The 24,359-nt window shown below is 37.6% G+C and overlaps 1 protein-coding gene across 3 annotated transcripts in view; it reads left to right on the top strand.

Moving 5' to 3' along the window:
- The window catches only part of LOC108105972 (frizzled), a 105,352-nt gene that overhangs the window by 64,545 nt on the left and 16,448 nt on the right, over window positions 1-24,359 (top strand). The window contains exon 5 of one of the 3 annotated variants that reach the window (XM_017212777.2): window positions 406-1,844. The exons of 1 other annotated variant lie outside the window; for it this stretch is intronic. In XM_017212777.2, the coding sequence (XP_017068266.1) occupies window positions 406-449 (44 nt within the window). In that variant the 3' untranslated portion in view covers window positions 450-1,844. Of the gene's footprint in view, window positions 1-405; window positions 1,845-17,502; window positions 17,886-24,359 lie in introns of those variants that run through there. One more of the 3 variants, XM_017212778.2, reaches the window with a different exon arrangement.

The raw sequence follows: 24,359 nt of genomic DNA on the forward strand, positions 1-24,359 counted from the left end.
AATAGGTAGTGATGATGGGACAGCCAAAAGATAGTATTGGTTATGCAAGACAGGGAAATAGAAAAATGGTTTGGGAAAAGTGAGAAATTGTTGAGGATATTGAGGGGTTAGAGATGTGATTTTTTACCATAATTTGATGAAATTTCTGTTTGGAAATGATTAAGAAAATGAATATTTTTAAGGAACTATTTTTGTTAATATAAATTGGTAACACTTTTACCAACCTTCTTAGAAGAAAAGTCTTTTTAAGGTCTAAAAAATCTTAAAGTCCAGTTCTTGCTAACCAAACCCAAGCCATATATCACTCTTAACAGATTATAAACCTTAAATCTCCTATACCTATACCCACAAGTATTTCCCCAGTTGTATTCAACCTACTAATTTCCCAATTTCCTCTTCTTTCAGGTATGTACTTACAGCAGCAGCTCCCTCCACACACCATAAACTAGAATTATGACTAGTGTAAGTAATGAAATGATCACCGATTCGACCTGATGGTCCATTAATGAGTTTACCCAACTGAAGTACGAGTCAATAACAGATTGAGAGAGAGAGAAAGAGACTACCAAAGACCGCAATCAAATCGGGAGAATAAACCCATTACCTGGTATAGGAGGGGCGGAGCGGGGTTACTAATCATAAGCCCATTCACATAACAATCAATGGCAATTTCTGGAATTCAGTTCGCAGGATTACTACGAAAAGCGTAATAAACTCATGAAAAATCAGAAATACGATAAGTATGTTGGGTTAACGTTCTTCTCCCACCACCCACTTCGGGGGTGGGTAATAAAAATTCCCTTGAAACCTCGAAATTCTCTCATTAAATAAACATACTTTTTCGCAAAGACAAAGGCCATTCCCATATCGAGTACGCGCATTCCAGTAAAAAAGAAAAAGAAGAGAAAATAGAAAAACTAGTCTCAAACTAAGGCCGCGTAATGTGGCTTGTTAGTACTAATGATGGGCTGTTCTCTCTCTCTTCCTCTGCCATATCCATATCAGCCCCCTGCTTCGGCGACCTTTATGGAAAAAACGAAAAAATAAATTTTTGTACATCTGCGATAGAAGCTGCGATATGAGAGCCATGGCCAAGAAGAAAAGAGCCTTTGCCTGCTTGTCATAAATTGCCATGGAGCGCCGCCAACCACAACAAGTTTCCTTTTGGACTCTCGGACGGGACTCTCAGGGATGGCAGCGTGTTGGTTAAGCTGTAAAAAAACTAATAAGGGTTTAGTTTTTAAAATAGCTTTTAATAGGTCTTAATTCCTGGTTTGATTAAGGTGTTATATTAAAGGAAAATGTTAGTAAAAAATGGGGAAGATTTTTTGAAAAATTTGAATTTTTAACCTAAAACTAACTTAAACTGTACCAGTAATGTGTTCTTGCTACAAAATCAAATCAATTTTAAGGCAATTTAAATATAATTTCAATGATTTTTTACCTCAAAAACCTAAGCTTCGTGACACCTTGACCAGCCATCTCTAATCCCCAGCCAGCGGACTCCCAGGTCCCACCAAAAAAAAGTCCACCAAGTCCGAAACAGTCCATTGGATGCCGACCGTCGCGTCCAGGCTGTAAAAATTAATAGCCAACATAATAAGCGGCATTTTATGACAAGCGTGCACCTCAGCATACACACACACACATGCATAACTAGAATCTCATGGTTACAAGTCCACGCCTTCTAGAGAAGCGCCTCTTCAGGTTTTTTTCCTTTCTGCTGCAGCATTAACGGAGTTTGGGGTAAACATTTCTCATAGACTCCACAAGGCAGAAGTCATTAGGTGAGGGATCAGTTCCGAGTCACTTTGAAAATTACGCAAATTGAAAGTTACATCGTTACATCGTTTGATGCCTGCGGTTGGGGGGGAAAACTCTGCCAAAAACACCCCCCCAAAAACTGGCTAACTAACAAGTTATAGGCTCTTCATATTATTGGCTCGGCAAGATTCCCGCTTTATGATAATTACACGCAGCGTTAAGATTTGTTTTTATACCGATTTTTGTCTAGGAAAATTGAAAAAAGTTTTTCACAGCAAGGCGAGTTAGTGAGTTGGTGGGCAAGGAAAATAGATGGTAGATTATGCAAGAGCCCGAAATATGGGAAGTTTTCTTTATATAAACAAACTAATGGATTTTTGTGGCTTTTAATTGGTTTGAAGGAGAGGTAGAGGTACTAGTTAAATGATAAAGTGGCCCATAAGTCATTACTTCACGCTGGTTAAGCTTAACTCTGCTAATACAGCTTTAGGCCATAGTTTAATTTATGAGATTTACTCCAAAAACTAACTAAACAGCCTCTTTAGACTCTTACTTCATGTCATTAACAGAACTTGCCTTGGGATCTAACATAAAATCCCCTTTGAGCTGCTTTAACCAAAGATCTGGCCATAAAAGCTTATAGAACTCGGCTGGTTATCCGTTAAGAGTCAAAGCCTGACTTTTAATGATCCAAAACAAACAAATAAAAACTTACAAAAAACATAAAAAACTAAGCACAAAGTAGTTGCTAGGCCAAGTTGAATTTTAAATTTGGTTTTTTAACTTTTGATTGTCTTTATAAGGTTTAGAGTTTGCTATAAAATTGATTGAGCAGATAACTCTTTGAATGGTAATGACAAAAAGTCAAAATTTATGATGCTAATTAGTTTTGAATGGGTGGAAAGGGGAATATATTTTAGTGAAGAATATAAACCGTAAATAAATCTTTCATCAAAAGCAATCCGAAAACGAATGACATCCAAAATGAGATTTGTCAAAGTCGTCTGCGGGCATATAAAATGCAAATTAGCTACAAAATGGTTTATCTCTTAAACCTCCCCCCTAAACCCCACATTCCCACATCTATTATTCAGCCCGTTTTCCTTATCTCCCTTGAAATGCATTTTCTTGCATTCGCTTTTTTATATTTATTTTTCCATATTTTCTCGGTTTGTGGCTTGCATTTTTATTACTTGTCAAAATACAATAAAATTTATGGCAACTTGGCAATATTTTTAACGCCAAATGCAGAGGGTTATGGGCTGCTAAGGGGCAGGACAACTGCAAGCAGAGGGCAAAAATATAAAAAAAAATCAAAGAAATCTCCCTCATAAATCATGCTAGTGGAGTCTGGCTATAAAAACAAAAGAAAAACTGCAAGAAAAAGGGAGAAAAACAGTGAAACGCAAATAAAAGTCATGAAAATAAAATTAGCCAAAAAGCGAGGGAGGGAGGGAAAATAAAGCCCATATTAATAGGCATGAAAAATGTCTAAAGTTTAATCCGTAATCGAAAATTTCCTTTTGAGAAAGTTAAAAACTCTTTCCTGCCTTTAAGAAAACTCCCGTAAATTATAGGAAATAATTCATTGGCATATAACAAACACCCAGTTTCATTATTTCGAAACCAATGAATTTCCCTAAGAGCCAGCACGCCCCACCCCCCTCGGAGGAAAATAATTAATGCCTAAACACTTTTCTTTGCTCTCTTACCTGCGGCTCATGATTTTCGCATATTTCTCAAGAGGTTTTCCACCCTCTCAATGCTCTCATTCGTTCAACGCTCAACGCTAATAATGTGAAAAATACGAAAATGAAAGGCATTTTTGTCTAATGAATTTCCACGTGGCAACGCCTGAGTTTTCCTTGGGCCTTCCTTTCATGTTGGTACGTGCCTGTGTGAAAAGCGCATTTAAATGCGGTTGTGGCAAATTAGTTAATAAATCACATGTGCAAAATTGATGAGTTGCCATTTTCTCCGGCCTTTTTTTTTTTTTTTTTTGGTTTGATTGTTTGCCATTTGTTTGGAAAATTACTTTTTCTGTAGGAAGAGGAACTTGGCTCTCTAATTAAGGTGGAGGTTTGGGTTGTTAGAGTTACTCAATGGAATACCAAATTTAGATTATGATTTTGAGCACGAATCCGAAGAGGCCAATAAACCAGCAAAGTAGACAATTGAGCAGAATTAACGTTTGGAAGGCAGTCAAAGGAAGTCTTGCAAAACTAACTCAAAAGTTCATGGTGGTGGTATCTCAAGACTTACCTTAAAGTTTTGGCCAAAAAAAATGAGAAGAGAAAAAAACTGAAATGAACTCATTGGCATTGTTGCGAGCTGTGTTCCCAATATCTCATTGTCATGTAGCTCAAATCGCTTCAGCAGTCAACAAACTACAACAACTGACAATCAGTAACTGCAATAACAACAACAACAAGCAAGCAGTAAGAGGTAACAACAACAAGCTTAAACAACAACAAGCTTAAACAACAACAACCAATAGAAAACAACACAAACAACACTTTGCATGTGTAGTCGAGGTTCCACAAACAAAGAACACTGCCACACAGGCAACAGCAACAACAACAACAACGACAACAACAACAACAACAACAACAACAAGAGCAGCCAACAAACAAATAAACCAAAAAGAAACAAAAAGTAAAGGGGGAGGGGAGGAAAACCAAAAACAATCCAAACAAGTAGAACTTGTCTAGGCCTAAGTTCAGGGGCTTAGGTCTTACAGGAATATCTTAAAAGGGGGGTTTAAGGTTAACTTTTTAGAGATTTTTTACTTTTATCAAGATTTTGAAGTGAAAATTGAATTAATTTTAGAGGGTCTACCTATTCAATCTTAATATATTTTTTTAACAATTTTCTTCTTGGGTTATACATGGTGATGGGTGGTGGCCCATGTAGCGTTTGCTTTTGGAAACTATCGATAATTTTGACTTTGACATTTCGAAAGTCATTGTCAGATATTTAGTAGAAGGTTTGCGGTTTACGAAATGGTTTAAGTTTAGGCTCGAAGAAAATTGGGAAATATTGATATTTTTATAGCGATTTTAAAAAGCAAATCTTACATGGGCCAACCTATACTTTCAATAATATAAACATGTGATAGGAAAATGTAGATCCTTATATTTGATTTTCTTCTAACTTTCTTTAAAGTCTAAAAAAGATTTCTTACTTTACTAAAATTTTAAAAACTTAATCAAAGAAAAACCAAATTACTTCCTTTAACTACCGTCTCTCTTAGCTTACTTATCTTTCAATAAACTTTCCCTCAAAATGAATAACCATCCCCTTAACCCCTTAAATCACCTACACCTCTGATCATCTCTTGCATGACCAAGAGATTTCTTTCTTGGTTATAGGTTTTCTAAGGAGACTCCAACTTGGGCCATGCCTTCGGGCCATTTAAATGACTTTTCTTTGGCTTTATTTGCCGGTTCAGTTTCGCTTAGCCTTATTTAATTTTTTTTCGTTACTTTGCTCTTTTCTGGCCCACAAGTCTGTGATGTCTAAAGTCAAGATCACAAACGTGATTTGTTGTTGTTGTTGCTGTTGCCGTGGCTTTAGGTTTTTGCTCATTTTGGCAAATGTACCAAACCAGACTATAGAAGATCGTGATCTTTAAACTAAGCAACTCTTTGGCTTGGCATTGTTTTCTTGGCCACTTTTTTTATTTTTTTTTTGTTAATGCTGTTTGCTGACTCGATCAGTCGTCACTTTGGTATTAAACTGAACTATGTAGCTAGCCATAAGAGAGAGACTTCCTTTGAATACAACTTTCTGGTTGTGGTTTGGTTTTTTTTTTTAGTTTTTTGGTGTTATTCGATTTATGTTTGTTCATTTATTTTGACAAAGCCTTTGGCTCTTTTTTCGAGCCAAACAAAATTGTGTGGGTGTTTGATATTCCTATCTCTTTTTAACCAGCATATAGCTATCTTTGTTTTATCTTTTTGTGCAGCGCCGCCAACTCAGTAAAAAGATTTGTGTGTTTATAAAGAAGGAAAAATCCCCTAGGCCCCCCACCTTTCCTGGTTTTTCCCCCGTAAACTCTGATTGATGTGGGGCACATTAATCAAGCCATTGAGGCGGTTGCCTGTTTGATGTTGCTACAAGTTTTTGATCAAGCGATCTTGTGGCACTCATAATATACTCCTCTTGCCACTATACCCTCTATATATATCGCATATACCGTTTATAGTATGACCAGGTCTGTAATCGAAGCGATCGGCAAAGTGATTTTGGTTTCGTTTACGCTCGTTTCTTTTCTCACTTGACGATCGGTTTTATTTTCGTTTGTTTTTCAACCAAGTTAATGGGCAATTTGTTTTCAATTAATTGGCTTGTTGTGTTAACTGCTTACTGATTACCCAAGTGCTGCCCAGGGGCTTCCGTTCAATCGTTATGTTCAATCTCATCAGCGATTTCTCAGCGTTTTTTGTTTTCACTTGCACTTTTTCCTTGATTTCGTCGTTCTGCTGATCATAAATTTAGCTTTGAATGAGATGCAAACTTTGCTGTCCATTAAGTGAGATCAAAGGAAAAGCGTTGGACAGTGGGAGTTATTGAGGGAATGGGGGACAAATCGAAGATTGATATGAGAAAAGGTTTTTTTTATAGAGATGTAAAAGGAAATGGTTTTAAGGGATTAATTTGGAAATCTTTGGTATTCAAAAAGTCATTTTCCTTATTTGTTAAAGTCAAATTAACTTTATATCTTAACCCCACAGCGCCCACTGTATTCTCACAAATCCCAGACAAGCGATGACACAACCTCCGTCCATTCATCTATCCATCCATCCATTCAAACTATTTGCCAGCCTCGCCAGACCATGCAAAATTCGAGCTTTATGCCACATTAACAAATGAGAGCAAAAATTTCGAGATGTTAGAAGATGGAGAGGAGCCATAGTTTGCCGCCCTTTTTGATATGCCGCCGCTAGTTGCCACAGTTTTTCTTAGAAATATATTTTTTGTTTATGGGAATGGGAGGGGAAGGAGGCAAATGAGGAAATGCTAAACAGAGAAGAACTCATCCATGGAAATGATCGCGGACAGAGCTATGGAAGAAATGAAAGATGAAGATGAATGGCAGATGGTGTCTGTGATGTCTCTTTGAAGTTGAAGTGCTTCAGCTTTGTGTTTCATTAGCTCATTGCCACTAATTTGGTTTCTGGCCACAATTTGCATATACAGAGCCCGGAGAAGTCTTAATTGTTCGTTTGAAGTTGCGTGATGTACGAGTAGATTTGAAAGAGATCAGTTTGGGGCTAGACAGGGAAATTATCTGAGAAAAACTGTATATGGTTGATGAACTCAAAATGATGTCTTGAACTTTGTAATTAAGTTGGAAATTATTGGGAAAAGAAAGATTAGAAAGTTAAATTTAGAAGTTTCTAAGGAATAATCTTAAGGTCTAGTCTAAATATTTAGCCTTAATTTAATGGCATTCTTTTTCGATTTTCCTCTTAGGTTCTGTTTTTCTATCCCATTCACCCACTTTTCCAATCCCAACTTAACCTTATGACCACATTTTGCCTATTCTCAGCTCCCACCCAAAGATAATATCATATTTCCAAGTCGAAGCCGCATTTAGTTACACCCTAGTAACTATAACCAACCTAGAAAAGTGTCTAAGTAACTCATATAGTTAACCACTTAAAGGTGTTCGTTTACAACGTTTTTTGTTGTTCGTTTTTCTTGGCTTTTTCGTTCATTTTGCTGTTTCTTAGAGCCCTCCCCCTCACACCTTTTTCACATCACCCCTTCTAAAACGCCTTCGAGCTGGGAAAGTGTGAAAAGACATAAGAAAGGCCGCGCGCTTAAGCAAAATCTATACATAAAAGCCAACTTTCTGCACTATAAAAAAAAAAAAACTCTTTTACATGACATGACACAATTTGTTGGCACTGTCGCCTTGTTATTGTTGTTGCTTAAGTCGCCTTTGTTGGTGTCGTTGTAGTTGTTGTAGTTGTTGTTGTTGTTGCTGGTCGGGCACTTCGACATGTTTGTCTGAGGTTCACTTCAGGTAAACCAAACTCCGCTGCTTTAAATGCACTGAAAAGAAGAGAGTGCAAAAGGTAATGGAAATAAATAAATATTAAGGAAAATAATAGATTTTTTCTTCAGTTTTTGATAAGAAGAAGCGTTTTTTAAAGGAATATTTAAACATAATTTACATATTCTTCTTAGTCTACATTTACATTTTCTACTATTCATTCATTGTTTTGGTTTTTACGTATACTCATCTCAGTAAACTGCGCTGCAGATTCTCTGCTTATATTCTGCTGCTGCTTCTGCTGCTGCTTCTTCTCTCTGCTCTTGTAATATTTTGGCAGGCTTAACTCATTTCTGTTTACCCAGTCCTGTTATTTCTCATTCCTTTATATGTACATATATTCGTATATCCTTTTTTCAAAGTTTCTTGCGCTGCAAATTCTCTGCTTATTTTCTGGATCTATTCTGCTGCTGCTTCTGCTCTCTGCTCTCGCGATATTTTGGTGGGCTCACCTCAGCTCTGCTTAGCTCAGCTCCAGTCACCCGACTTCCTTCTATTTTAGATTCCTTTTTACGTTCGTTTTACGTTTTCGTTTACCTATTTTCCTCAGTGCCTCTGCTTCTTTTCTGCTGCTGCTGCGGCTGCTTCTGCTCTCGTGATATTTTGCCAGCCCAATCTCAGCGCTGTTTGGTTTCTTTTCATATATATTCGTACTCCCATTTTTCTCAGTGTCCTTTAGTGCAGATTTTCTGCTTATTTTCTGCTGCTGCTGCTGCTGCTTCTGCTCTCGTGATATTTTTCGAGGTTTACCTCAGCGTTGTTTACCCAACCACCCGACCTCCTTCCTTATCTTCATCGCTTTGTTTATCGCGTGTGAAAATATTTTTTGCACTTTTAGTTTTACCGAAAAACTTTTCGCCACCCATAAAAATGTTTAAGTTTTTGGCAAGAGCAAAAAGAAGATTTGCCAAGGAAGCTGCATACCAAAATTGTTTATAGTGAAAAGAGGAAATAACTTAACAGCCAAGTGAAATGTTTTAATTAAAAGTGAGTTATTTTAGTGGCTAGATTTAGGTGTGTTCTTGGCATTAGATGGTTAAAATGAAAGAAAATTCAGCTATTAAGTTGAAACTTAGCCAACTTATAGTTAAAAACATATTTGTTTGCTTTTAATCCAATTTGTTTAACTTATTCCATTTGACTTTACCAAAAGGTAATTCAATTTTTTGTTCTATAAAAATATTTGCTTAATGAAAGTCAAAAAGGGGGAAGGAAAATATGTTGCTTTTTACTAAGTAAATACATTCAGAGAGAGAGAGAGAGAGAGAGAGATTGTGTATTGTGATTTAATCAAAAGTTTATTAATAAATCATGAACCGAAATTGTGCAAAGGCAGTTGAATGCATTCGATTGGCTGTTAATTAACATATCGGCAAAGTTCAATTAATTGGCAATCAATCATTTTTAATGAAACAACAAGCGGCAACAAGTCGGATACTTGTTAGCGAGGAGACCACGAAGAATCGGGCGACATTATCGTCTTGCAGCGATCTTGAACTCTCTGTGCGGAAAAGGCTCTGGCAAGAAAGAATAGTGGATGGAAAATGTTTGGAAAATAGAAAACGTGCCCGACGAGGGGAGATGAAGAAATAATGCTGCAATTCTATCGAGCAGTAAGGCAGCCAGCTAGCCAGCTAGCTAGCCAGCTACAGCGAAACGTGCCACACGATTCGATTGACAAGCGGTTTTGGTCTTACCCGGAGACTACAGTGATCCCCCTGCCGCCTGTATCCCCACCGATTATAGCCAACTATTTCAGCCTTTGGCCAGAGTGGCCTGCAGCTGCATCAGCAGCTTCGATGGCAAAAGCTGCCAGCCAACCTGGCCAACGACGAGCGGCTTCAGTTGCGGGTGCCACTGCATTTGGCATTAACACCCCCAAACGCCCCTGGCCAAAAGCCAGTACCAACCGTGGCCAACATCCAGGCAACCAAAGAAGCCTCGGGAAGCAGCGACTTTTCCAAGGCAAAGTGTTTTCCCTGGCTGTTGCTGATGGGGGAAACTGGTGGATTTTGTGGGAATAGTTTAAAAAGTCAGCGGAAAAACGTTGTGGGAAAGGCAGTTAGTTAGTTGCAGGACTGCCGAAGGTGGCAGGTAAAAGGTAGCACAAGATGGAAATAAACTTTAATCAAAGTTAAAGAAAACTAATTATTTCTTGACACACAGAAAGCTGTCAGTTGGGGGATGTTTAATGAGAAATAAATAAGGATTTAAATAGATATTTAATATGTATTAAACTAACATCCATGACAGTTATCATAATTTAAGCTTAAAAATTCCTATTAAGTCGCTGAATAAATCACGATTGCCGCTCAATTATGATGCCTCCCCTCCTTGCCGCCCATTTCTTGGTAACTGTAATCTTAGCAAGTTACTGAACACCAAGAAACAAGCTACAAGCTATTAAACTTCTCATTTGGCTAAAAGAGAAGCTGAGGAGGAAACCCTCACTTGGAACTATACTCCTCTAACATATTTCAAACAAATTTATTTGCGCCTGCAATTTACGTGGCTCTATCATCTCTCGCCAGAAAGAGTTGGCCAGAAGGCTGAGGAAAAAGAGGTAGAACTACTTGAGACGAGAGTGCAGCAAGAACAACATCTAATGGTTGGGGCATAATTAAAATGTTGCAACATCAGCAGCAGGCAAATGAGGAAGCCAACAAAGATGGTGGCATGGAAAGGAAGGAGCGGCAGGCATATCATGCAACTACAACACTCAACATTCAGTTCTTGCAGACAAGTCGCGCATGCGCCCGATGCAAATTAATTTCCAGCAATTTTCTTCTATGCCGCAGCTTCTTAACATACATGCGGCGAAAATTATGATAATCAAAGAAGTTTATTAAAAACTTAAAACTTGGTTACACGGGAAAAAATGTTTGACTTTTCAGAAAATATGATATTTGCTTTACTTTATTTTGATATTTTGATTTCACTTTTCTTTAGAAAAATATGCAAAAATCAAGTTGCAACTTCAACCACATCCCTCATTGAGATGTAGCAGACCTTAAAGATGCCTCAAAACGATCTCAAAATGAATTTTCGCTCACTGCATTGAGCTGCCCCCCAATTAATTCCCTTGCATTTTTTTTTTCCACTCACGTTGACTTTTGACGAATTGTAAATTTGTTGGCCATGTTGGCAGCCCTCGGAACTTGCAACAAAGTTGCTAAGCAATATCCACCGCCAATCAACATGTTCAACTTTTGCTCTCTCTCTTGGAATTGCTCATGTGTGAAATGAAATGCAAGAACATGAGAACAGAGCGAGATAGATGGCACTCAAATGAAAGAGACAGGGCTTACGAAAAGGAAAAGGCCACGCACGCGCTTTTTTCACTTAGTTTTTACCATGGCAGTGTGGGAAATTTGTTGATTAAACTTGTGCAGAACTTTTTAATTGCCTCGATGTACGTAGCAGACGTCGTTGAATATTTGACTTGGCCCGAGGTAAACGAAATATGCAAAAACCGAAAGAGACAGGCATAGTGAGGGATGCAGAAGCAGAGAGAGAGAGAGGGCACAGATTTATGAACAGTGGGTGCGGAAAGTTTGCTGACAAGCTTACACGCTTTTTGTGGGTCTCTATGATATGATGTATGGGTGTGTGTGTGTAAATGTGCGAAGGTATAACTCTTTTTCTACTGGGGCGTGAATATTAGAAAAGTTTTCTTGAGCCCTGGAAAAAGACTTTGTTTTTTCAAATGAATTTTGTAATTCTATTAATAAAGTAGTGGTGTTTACAGGAAACTACAAATTTTTGTAGTTTTTTACTAAGTTAGACTTGGTTTCGTTTTGTTTCCAAAAAGAACTATTAAAATTCTTCGAATTTACTTTAGGATAAACGCCTTTAACTGCTTAATTTGTAAATTTTTCTACTTAAATTCAAAAAAGATTGCTTTACTCTCAGTAGGCTCAAAATCATCTTACGGCAGAGCATTTACTAACACAAATATAAAGAAGCGTGCACATATTCAGTGACACTTTCGTGTTGGTTTGTAACTGTACACTGAGAGAGAGAAAAAAGTTTCTGTTTTGCTAACTAATTCTTCACTCATTTTGCTTATCCGCCAATGTCGATGGTCCACTGCGAAATAAACACCAAAGTGCAAACAGAAAAGCAGAGGTGCTCAAATTCGTCTTACGGCAGAGCATTTACTAACACAAAAACAAGAAAGCGTGCACATATTTAGTGACGCTTTTGTGTTGGTTTCCAACTGTGCACTGAGAGAAAGAGAAACAGTTTTTAAATTCCCCTGCGAAATAAATTCTAAAGCAGAAACAGAAGTCATAAGGAAAGAGTTCCAGTGCAAGTGCTCGAGGATGATCAAGGAAGAAACAAGAACAAAATATATTACAGTTAGCAACGGAATGAGACGGAAAGAAGAAAACATAAAACAGAATTACCACTGCGACTGCTTAAAGCTTAAGGACGAGCCAGCTCATATGCGCCGAGCATTTACAAAAACAAATTAGCACTCAGAGCATAGACGTAGAGGACCCCCAACTTTACTCTATTACCTAATACACATTACAGCACTAATTATATGCCAAAACTCCTCACAAACATTTTGATTTATATGGCTTCCAAGAATCTCAAACTTCCCGACCCTCTTTCACTTTGAACAGTTTAATAAAAAACACGTGTCAGTTCGAAAATTGCCGTTGAAAGTCAACCATAAAATGAACATCTCCTATCAGCCGCTGTCATTTTCGACCTTTTGGCCGAAAAGGAAGCGTCGTTTCAAATAAAGTTTAATATTTAATAATCCGCTTCAGAGAGCACAAAGGGAATTATCTAACCTTCCTTCTACTTTGGGTTCAGCCAGGTTCAGGTCTCCCATACGATTTAGTTAGGGCCAAGTAATGATCTATGGCGCCTTAAGTCAAGATTTATGCCCTCAACCTCGACGATTGGTACTATATATGGCAAGAGGCAGCAGATTGTGGAGGAAAATAAGAAAAAAAAAATACTATAAAGAGGCAGCAGCAGCAGCAAAAACAGCAACAACAACTGAGAAGCCATAAAGCCAAAGAGGCGAAAAGTTTTATGCAGAAGTCAGGCCAAGCGCCTTTTTTATACAATAAAATAAATAAAAAAAAAAAAAAAAAGCAAGCGGAGGAGGCATAAAATTGTATAAATTTATGAGGAGACCCAGTTTGGTAGTCCTAACTGCCATCGATGTTTGCTTCTTGTTTTTAGCCTCTTTTCTCTCTCTTTTCTCTCTTTTTTTTTTTAGAATTTAATTGGACATTATATCGCATATTCTTATATAGGCAAAATCAATGCCTTGCCATATATCAAATTGGCGAAGAAAAGTGGGCAGAAGCCAGAGACGACATCCAACGGTAATGGCCAAAAAAAAAAAAAGCTTTGCCATTGTCTGGTTTAGTTTCAGCTGCCTTCGATTCGATTGTTGCTCTTGGCATTATTTATGGTTACTTAGCTGACTATGCTCTCTCCACTTCCTATCTCTGGCCGATGTGTGAACAAAAAGTTATATCTTTTCTAACCATGGGAACGGAACCATCTGCGAATGGAAAATCACACTCAAGTTCGGTCAACTTCCTTCTCTGGCCTAATCACTTGGCTTTTCTTTATGCCAATAACTTTGCTTATTTTTTTTTTGTGTAAAAGAAAAACAGATTTCCTCGTGATGTCAAAACATTCATTCAAATGTAATAATCGGATAAAATTTCCCTCTATATAGAGTGGAGGGGCTGCTCTTTAAAACGGAAACACTGAAAGGGAAATTTTAAAGGGATTTTTTTTTCGGAATAATTTTTCGATATTTTTTGGCATTTAAAGACTATTTTTGCTGTTTTTACTGATGAAAGTGTTAAATTTATGTAATATTTATATTTAAAAAATAACTTATTAAAGTCAAAATCTTTAAGACATATTTTCTTTCTGTGTAAAAACCTATCTTCATCTGTCCAGTTTGGCTCAAAAAGCTGTGTCGCATCTAAAGCTCTTTATCTTTTTTCTCTATTGTGTTTGTTAGCTCTATGATGCAAGCCCATGCCACGCCCACTCAGTTTTGCCTATATACACGCCCACGTTGGAACTTAACTGGCGCCAGTTTTTAAATCGGCTTAAATTATGAATGGGCCAGAAGAGAATGGGGGCGATAAGTTCGAAGAAGCTGATGTGGAATGAACAAAAATTGTCTTTCCATTATTATTATTAAGATGTTTACTTTTCTGACTTGGCTTAAATTTGCCTAAGTCTAAAGTAAAGTTTCTAGTTAGAAAGACTTAGAAAGGTTAAATGAATAGGTAATAAAGTGAAATTGTTTGTTTATATTTTAGTAATTCATAGAAAGCTTATTATTTCTAAACTGATTTTCCTGAATTCTTAATTTTAAACCTCTTAGAAAGTTTTTGAGAGAATAATTAACAAAGATAGATCCTCCCTAACAGCTAATTACCAACAAAATGTTGTCAAAGCAAAGCTTATTTAACCCTTTTTTCTCTCTCTTTTTATTGCCAAAAAGAATATTTCGAATGGCAAACAACTTAATTGCTGAGCTTCCCAAACTGTGCAGTTTTAGAGTCATATGTTTATTTGGACCCCAGGACATTAAGGCCCTGCATTAGATGGGTATAATGTTGGACCCTAATTAATGTTGACATGGGATATATATTTCTGAGCGCCTCCTTAAGCTTTTGTGTCCAGCTGGTAAAAAAAAAAAACAAAAAATATGCAAAAGGCAAAAAAGGAAAATAAAAAATAAAAATCTGGTAGATTAGTGCGTTAACAAGGGGTCATCAGTTGGTCCTTTTGGAGGGACAAAAACTGTCTACCCTCGTCTTTATTTGCAGATTATCAGTCTCTGGTTTAATGGAGAAATTAAATTTCATTCCATTTTTCTTATTGCCCGGAAAATTTGCCAAACTTTAACCTCAAGAACAGATTTTCTGCTCTTTTTTTTTCGGTTATAATTAATTTCGAATGTCAAATTACAGCACGACGCCTCTGACAGGATGACAAGTGGAACTTTATACACATAATTAAATAATTTTCTTTTCACGTTTCTCTCTTCTTTTTCTCTTCTTTTTGTTACTGTTTTTTGCCACTTCTGTGTTGGTGGAAATAAAAGTTAAGCTGCAAAGTCGGAGGGCCTCACCTGGCTGCCAACTTTACTTGCATAATTTACAATTCTCTTCTGCTGTTGCTGTTGCTGTTGCTCTTTCGGTTCACATAAATTAAGATGAATCATGAAATGATAAAAAGTGAAAATGCGTCAACTAATTAAAATGGTAAAAAAAGGCTAGAGGTGGAGAGGGGGAGTGGGGAGTGGGAGGTAAGAGTTAAAGGCCAGGGAAATGATGACATCGAAAGTGCTTAATGCCAGGGAAAATTGCACAGAGATTGGAATGACTTTTTGAAAATTTAAGGAAGTATTAGGACTACAAAGTACCCTGTAAGAAGTTCATATTGAAGTTAAATTTTGAGGATTTTTTTAAAGGGAAAATTATGTAGAAATTGCTTAATTATTAGATTAAAAATAGACAGGGTGGCCCATGTAGTTTTTGCTTTTTGAACTATTGATAATTTGGACTTTTTTTAACATTTTGAAAGTCATTTTCAGATATTTAGTAGATTTTCGGTTTACGAAATTGTTAAGTTTACGCTGGAAGAAAATTGGAAAATATTTATATTTTTATAGCGATTTTAAAATGCAAATATTTCGTGGGCCACCTTATACAAAAAATCCAAAAAATATATATTGTAATATTTCATATTTCACTTTTCAAAAAACAAACCACAAAAATATCTAGACCTATATCACAGCTCATTAATTTTCCATAACCAGCAAGCCAGCCCAGCCAGCCTAGCCAGCTAGCCAGCCGTCTGGCGGCTGCCAAAAGTCCCTACAAAAGCCGCCCATTAATGATATTTCTTTGTGAGGGAATTTTCCACGAATTAATTGAAATATTGCCAGGACGGTGGAATGGTATAGTAAGACGATTGAAAGGGAAAATTTGTTGCGGCTATGCGAGAGAGCATTGTAATCGCCAGAACAAAGGACACATAAATCTGCTGCTTGCCAAGAGGAATGCGCCGGCCTGGGCCGTATTCTTTTCAGTTTTTGGTTTTCTGGTTTTGGTCATTTAAATTGCCCCCTTCTGAGGACTTTTGTGGCTTCAGCTGCAGCTTTAACTATGCCGCCTTCTTGTTAACTCGACCAAGAAGAGTCACAAGAAATGCCAAGCCAACTAACAAGAAATAAAAAACGAAACCTAAAGTTGGAGTTCAGGGCACTTTGCATACAAGTCTCGTTCGGCTGCTGTTCTACGTTTTTCTTGTTCCTCTGCAAGTCCACTTAAAAAATCGTTAAGCATAAAAACAATAAAAGTAAATACCTTATAAACACTTTAAATGGCACAGCTCGGGGTCTGAGTACATCAGCGCGATGCGAGTTTGGGCCAACTCTGGCCCCGGTCAGGTTGTAAATGTCAAGCAAATTTGGCTTGCTGCATTTTTCTGTTTTTTGTTTTTGTTTACAGCCTTCAGAAGCTGTGTCGTTGTTGTTGTTGTTGTTCTACCCAACTTTAATCCCTCACATGGCTGATTCTGGGGTTTTCTTTTGTGACCACGGAAAAATCGAGAAGGATTTTCGCATTTAAAAATAAAGTGTGGTGGCAGGGAAATTGAAAAAGCTTAAAAGTTACTTTATGAAAAGTAAAGAAAAGGATTTTTTTTTAGCCTACAGAAGTTTAACTTAAAGTATAAAGGGTAAAAGTTGATGAAAAAGGATAGTTAAAAAATACAATTTTAAAACTGAAAAAAATACTTTTTATTATAAAAATAAGCTAGCTAGTAATAAAGCTTCAAAAAAATTTAAATTCGTAGATAAAATGTACTTTCTTAATTTTATTTAAATATTAATATTTCCCCCCCGTCTTATGCTTATAGCTTTGTCAAATTTAGAGCCACAAACAAAGGGAATCCGTTTTTTTGCAGCTAACGACCCCAGAAAACTTTCTATCTGGGTATGAAGATGATTTTCGGTTATTCAAATTTTTCTGAAATTTCACTTTTTTGTAAGGGGTACCATCATCATTTTTATGAAAAATTGAAAAAATATTTTTTTCTTCAGATTTGAATGGCACTTCAATATTTTGAATATAGATTGAAAAACAAGCTCAACGAGATATAACATTCCATTTTCCGACCATTATTGGCTTTGTTATAGACAAAATACTGAAAATTCCAGCCTCAAATCGGGCCAGACCGGTTTTCACATTTTTTGAAAATCATAAACAAGGTATGACATTCTATATTCTGACCGTTTTTGACTTTCTAATGATGAAAATACTGAATAATTGTCAGAATTTAAAGCCTGTATCCTTCCGGCAAGCTCTCCAAAACCCTCTCGCAATCTAAGGACACCCCCCTAAAAACTGTCACAAAACCCCAAAAACGAAACTATAGATATCCCAGTACCATAGACCTAATCCTAAAATTCTGTAACTCCCATTCTATGCCAACCCTCCCAAAGCAAAGATCCTTATTCCTTAATAATCCTGATCCAATCACCACCATAGCTTAGTTCTTAGTTTTAACTAATTGTTAGCCTTAGATAAATAAATAAAAAAAATAAATAAATCTTCAAAAATCAGCCAATTTTAACCTTTTACTTTCCAAAACTCTTCTCATTTTAGGTATGCAAATTTCATCCGTTCATCGTTGATTAACCCCTGTGTGCCCAAAATGAGTGGAACTCACTGCTTGCCCAGCTACCTCCCCCTAGAGACCCGCTTTGATTTATGGCACTACTCCGGCTAATTTGCCATAATTAAACACGATAAACACACAACCAGCAGAGGGCACTAAATATTTATATATATATAGTATTTACTGGCCAGATTACCAACATCGATTTGCACTCGAATTCCTCTTAGCCGGCACTCACTTGACATCGTACACGGCCGGCCGCATGGCCACATGGGACCACAAATGTAGGCAATTAGGCCTGCTCTTGAGGTCTCCACTACGGTCAGATTTATGAATTAGTTTAAAGTGCAATTGGACCCGCAGAAGGTCTTTCTGCTTCCTCTATAATTATGCCATAAAGTTGATTTAACTTTAATTCAAAATGGAAAACTGCCTTTGCTACTATTAACTATATAAGTTTAATCAGAGATTTTATTAGGAAAGCTTCAGGGGATTTTCTTGTAAAGGAAAAGGGTTTGGATGGGGATGGCATTCTGGGGAAAAAGTGATAGCTATGAAGTTGGGTATGAAAAAGAGTTATTTTGGAACAAAATTTTCTATATATTTCTTATAGATTTTCATGGAAATCTGTTTTATCTAACATTATTAGTAGTTCCTCCACGTGTTGCTATCCATACCATTGCCTTCCTAAAAGCCAACCAGGAATCTCGGTTTCGGTTTGGATTTCAAATCCATTTCGCAGACTGCCGGCATCTCAAGTACGGCGCTTTGCCAATGGGAAATCTCTAAGCAATGGATGCGTTGGCATAAAACCGAAGCTTCTCCTGATCCCTGGTCATATACATTCCCCCTCCCTCCCTCCTTCATCATTTCCCAACACTCCTTCACTGCCCACTTGAGCCTGGTATTCTAACGCACTCGAGACTGGTTTCTCAAAAAGCCACTCAAGCTGCCCGTCAAGTGTCTCTGTGTGGCTGGGCTGGCTGGCTGGCTGGCCTGTCAATAGACATCTCTTGCCATGACTTGTGGAAAATATATATATAAGAAATATATATCCAAATACTATATATATATATATATATATGTTTCGTAGTTTGTGGACACTTGAAGAAATCATAATTATTGCCAGTCAACTTTTTTGAGTGGTGGTCCCAGCAGACTGGTTCATAAATTTACATAAAAGATAAGCTCACTGGCAGCTCAAAAACTTATTATTGTATATGGAATATAAAGAAAGATATATATATGTATATAGAAGGCCCCCTTCTGAGTGTGAGCTGCAAATTGGTGAGCCGAAGAGAGATCTCGAATGATCTTGACGGTCCATTAGTCATATTGGAATGGCTGTTGGTCTAGATAAATTGCCTGATGGGATCACTTTGCCTTGTCAAGGGGATATTATTTACAAGTTTTTTAGTTTTAAAAATGATTTAGAATGGAATGTGGAATATATATGTTGGGTAATTTGATTAACTTTTGATAGCTGTAATGATTTATTGAGATTTAAACTTTTAATTCATAAATTTTGAAGCTTTTTTTAGGGTGGCCCACATAAGATTTGCATTTTCCAATTTTCTTCAACCGTAAACTTAAACCATTTCGTAAACCGCAAACTGTCTACTAAATATTTAATATATTTATAATTACATTTGATATTGCAAAGCCTAAATTATTGACAGTTCAAAAAGCAAACGCTAAATGGGCCACCATTAAATTCTATGATTTAAACTCATAATTAAAGTCATTAAATCATCAAGAAATGCAAAAACATTAAGATAAAACCCATTAACAATAGATGAATGCATTTTAGTTCAGCTAAATTATGGAAAATAATTCACACAACTTTATCAATAGGCCATTTATGGGCCCCTACAAAGCCGTCCATTAAGACGCCCAATTCAAATAAATCATAAAATATTTATTTTTACTTTTTGAAAGTGCGTTTCGCATTACCCACCCAGGCCAGGCCAGGCCAAAGAAGTTGAAATCGAAACTTCATGGCACACAAATGGCGCAACATGTGGCTAGATGGTTAGGTGGCGACCAATTAAGCGACTACCCACCTAGACTCTAGACTTGAGACTAACCAAAAACCCAAAACCAAAAACCCAAACCCAACCCAATCTGAAACCATAGTTCCAATCCCAATACCAAACTTCAAACCCAACCCAAACTGCAGCTGTAAATCAACTTTGCAGCTCTCTAAAGTTGCAAAGACATGCGTGGCAAGAAAGCCAAGTGAAACATACATAAATTAACATCAATAAAGCAGCAGCAGCAGCAGAGTCAGCAAACTTGGCTTATGAATACTGACTGGATTTATATATATGCAAACGTATCTGTTTTTTATTTTTACAATGCCGCTTATAAATCATTTTTAATGGCCAGATGCAAGAGCCAGTTGAGAGGGACCTCCTCCCTTTCACACGGATGATGAGGATGGGCAGACCACGGTCATGGTTATGGTAGGGTAATAGGGCTAAGATTCCCCCTTCTTTTTAAGAAGATCCTGTTTAGGAAGTCATCTGTCTGGATGCCTGAAGGCGCTGCTCTGTTGATTTGCAAATTTAGATACGTTTTTAGCAGACTGCAGTGCATGACATAGTTTTGGCCTTATTGCCAAAGTGTTTTTGCTGCCCCAAAAAAAAAAATATGTTTTTGGCAACACTTTGGCAAAAACTGCTAAAAAGACAAGTTGTAGTTGGTGCGTGGCCTCTGTCTGAGTGTACCGTTAACTGCAACGTTTTAGATACAAATTCAGAGATAACAAATCGTTGTACAACGCTGTGCGTACAAAGTTTCTCGCCGCTTTCCTTATTTTTCGCAGATTTTTCTCTTTATTTTTTGGTGGTGTTGTGAAAAATTACCCAATCCCAGGCTTGGCCTGCTCCATTTGTTTTCCCTCCTTTAAGATCTGGCAAGCTATCCTGGGTGTACTGTAAGAAAAAAGGTTAACAAAAGTGATTAAGAAAAAGGTTTCTCTAACTAGAATCTCGAATCTCTAGATTCTATAGAGAAGTATGAGGAAACCCTCTTTAGGTAACAAATTTTCAATCTTAATGCTGATCTTTCAGATACTTTTCCCTCTGTGTTTGCTTTTAGTATCTTTATCAGCACCTCTGCCATCTTTCCATCTTTTCATCTTTCCATCTGCATCTGCATCTGCATCTGCAGTTGTCTATCAGCTGTCTTTCTCACTCTTCTGCCTTAATGCAGCTTCAGTTGCAGTTGCCGTTGCCGTTGCCTTTGCAGTTATTCCCGCTCTAGCCATCTCCCTACCATCTTTTTTGAGCGACATTTTGACGCGGCCATTTCAAGTGCAATTCGGCGTCGTCGCTGGAGTTTGGCTTTTTGACGTCAGTCAGCCAAGATGGCGTAGAAGTGGTCAGGGGAGCTACGTAACTGTTATACACTCACTTTTGGGGCCAAACTGTCAAGCTGTCAAAAGGTAAAACCAGCCCACCACCTGACAACGGGAAAAGCTCGCTGATTAACTGCACTTTGGCAATTGTCACTAGACTGGAGGTTGTTCAGGTTCAGGTTAAGAAGATAAGCGAGGTTTTTATTTGTCATTTTGGAAAATGTTTTTCAGGCTGAAAAGATTTTGTTTTATTGGGAAAATGAAAAGTTAATATGCTGGTGAAGTTCATAAACTTTTAATTGTTAAAAAATCTTAAAAAAATATATAAATCACTTTTAAAAGTTGATATTAATGTTATTTAAAACTTAATTAAAATATGGAAAAGTTAACTGAAATATTTTCCTGAGATTCCTGACATTCTTCTTTACATTTTTGCCCCCCAAAAAAAAAAAAAAAAACACAAAACAGCAATCTTTTAATCAAACTTAAAAGTTATGCATAATTAAGCCGACCTTTCTTGTCCGCAACATTAGGGTCGAAATAAATTTTCAATTATCTGGCAAAACCTTCTCTCCCCCTTGGACCTTTCTTGCCAAAAGACTTTTCCGTCAGAGGGAGCCAGCGTGATGTAGCTAACCACCCTCCCCCGCTAGATAACATCAAACGCCCCTCGCTTATCTTGCTCAACTTGCTGCCAACTTCCGCAGAGCTTCATTAATTTTGCAAGCACATTAACAGTTTCATTATTGCTTCTGTCTGAATTTAAAGGAGATTCAACTCCCCCTCTGAAGAAACTCCCTGCCCCAAGCATAGCAAGTTCAGGCCCAGCACATCAATCTGGCCAAAACTAATCATTTTTAATAACCAATAATTTATTTTTAATCAAATTTTAATGAAAACTTTGCCGCCCCCTAAGAGATAGAGAGAGAGAGAATGAAATGCATGAAAAATTCAACAAAAAGCTGAAGAAGAGCTTCTGGGAATGAAAATGCCGATTGAGGGGCTGAAGTGGGCTGAGCATTTTGGTCATAAGAGTTTTGTCGGTCTTGTCATGCATAAAAATTAGAGTAGAACAGAAGCCAATAAGAAGAAGAATGGTAAGGAGGAGGTGGAAGAGTTGGTTTGGGGGGGCCAGAAAACTAAAGACCAAAGTCCGAGGCGTGGCCCGAGATTGAGCTGAAGATTTATTAGGCCTGAGATTGAAGGAGCCTGAGATGTGAGACTCGCGATAGCCTCGAACGAAGGTCGTGCAGAAATCAAACAACCCACCCGACAACGCCATCAGCTTGGACTTCAACGGGGACGGCCAGTTTTCAAGTTCACTGAGAGAAAAAAAAAGGTTTTAATTTTTACAAAAAAAATAAAATATGAAAAATTAATCAAAAATTCAAATTCTAAAGCTTGGAATAGTAAAATTTAAAAAAAATTCAAATATTTTAAATTAAAATCATTTCCATTGTTCTAATGTGACCAACTTTCTCTCAGTGCTAGTGTGGACAACGTCGAGTGCGACGCCTCAATCGTTCGGCCCTTCGTTGCCTTAATTAATTTTCCTTTTTGCCGCCTCTTAGCTTCTGGGCCCTTTTCCTCCCCCCCGGCTGGACCAAAAGGGTTACACAGCTCATTATTTGTGTTCCTTCCCTGTCCATAGAATCCAATCCAGAATCCATCTTGAGCTTCTCCCAGCAGCTTGCCCGTTGTCATCTCATCGCTTCAGTTGCTTCATTCTGCTCCTTGGTCAGCGACACTTGCAATTGGGATTGGGAATCGCGATGGGATTGGGAATCGCAATGGGATTGGGAGTTGGTAGTTGTGAGTTGGTAGTTGGTAGTTGGGGTTCAGCAATTGCTTTGATTGCCCACAACACACCGCCGAGAACTGGACAACTGGAAAACTGTGGGCGCAGTCCAGTGGGGAGCAAAGACAAGGGCGTCGTAAAGGGAAGTACTAATGGGAAAAGGGATTGGAGTTTTGAATGTAATAATAACAATGTAATAATAACAATGTAATAATAACAATAACTACCTTATCTCTATCACTAATCATGGCAACTCATAAACAAGTTTATGTAAAAATTTATTAAACAAAGTTATCGATTATCTCAGCGGTTATCTCACCTTTTAATCACTACCACTAAACCAATAGTAATACAAACTGTGTTAGCCAAGTTGTTCTACAACTATTGTCAATCGCATTCCACTTAGCACGCACAGAGAAACCCCCCTTGTAATGCCTAGACGCCTCTACGCCCATGTAACCAACACTTTTACCCATGTTTGGTCATTCTTTTTTTTTGCGCGCCTCTTTGGAGGGGTTGTAGGGGTGGAGGGGGTTAGCTTTTCTTTCAGGCAACTGAACTGAAGGCAAGTCACAGCCGTTTTGCCATTTAGTTGCTTGTTCTTCGAGGCCTTTTCTCCTTCTCATTGCGGCATCTCAAAAATGTCGCTGGTTAACTTGCTTTCAGTTTACTTAGCTTTTCTTTTGCTGCGGTTCTGTCATGGACTTTGATTGTCGTCTTGCAGTTTGGATCTGCACTGGACTGGACGGGGCTGGACTGGTTGGCTGGGGTATCTGGAAAAAGAGCCGCCCACTTGCCGGCTGACCAGAAGATGACTATGATGAAGATGATGATGATGACAATTATTGCCACTGCAGAGGCTTCCTTGCCAGCCAACCATCCAGCCAGCCAGCTAGCAGTCTCCTTGCCATTGTTATGGTTTATCGCAGGCTCTGTCTTTCCATTTCCTACGTTTTTCTTTTTTTTTCGAACAGAAGTGTCGTCTGGCTGGGGCAGTTTTTATGACTTTCCATTGGAGATGTTGCATCAAGGGGGGGGAGGAGGAAAAAGGGGGGGCGATAGAACCGCAGACTAACCGCCACTTATTACTATTATTTTAAGCAACGTGCAGCGATGAGGCCACAATTATTTCTCCACCGCCTTTCGCTGACGCAGACACAACAAAACGTGAACTGAAAACAGTTGAAGAAAACGTGTTAAAAAATAGAAAAGTTATTGTAAAAAAGTTAAAGTTAAAGTTAAAGTTCGTAAAAGTTAAAGTTAAAGTTAAGCAAATTCTTAAACTTTTCTGGCAGCAAAAAGAATTCTTAAAAAAATGTTAAAAAAGCAAAATCAAAATGAAGGCCTCTGACAGCTTTCCTTTCTCTGTTTGATTTTTTAATTTATTAATTAAAATTACTAATAATTTAGTAGAAAACCCTCAGCTCATTTTCCTTAAGTCTTTTCTTACAAGAATTTTGTGTTTTCCAAACCAAAAGTTCTTATCAAACCCTTGGAAAATCTTATAAAAGTTTATTTCTCTGTTTTTTCGCGTTCCATTTCATTTCGCGGTCCATTTCTCTTTTAGCTGGACAAACGTGACAAGCAATTAATTAAAAAATTAAAGACCGCCAAGGGTGGCTAAGCAATCTATTGGTTAATTTCCGTTCCATCAGTTTGGCCAAAAGCAGAAATGGATGTCATTT

The sequence above is a fragment of the Drosophila eugracilis genome, unplaced genomic scaffold (assembly GCF_018153835.1).
Source record: "Drosophila eugracilis isolate 14026-0451.02 unplaced genomic scaffold, ASM1815383v1 contig_2154, whole genome shotgun sequence".
NCBI classification, from domain to species: domain Eukaryota; kingdom Metazoa; phylum Arthropoda; class Insecta; order Diptera; family Drosophilidae; genus Drosophila; species Drosophila eugracilis.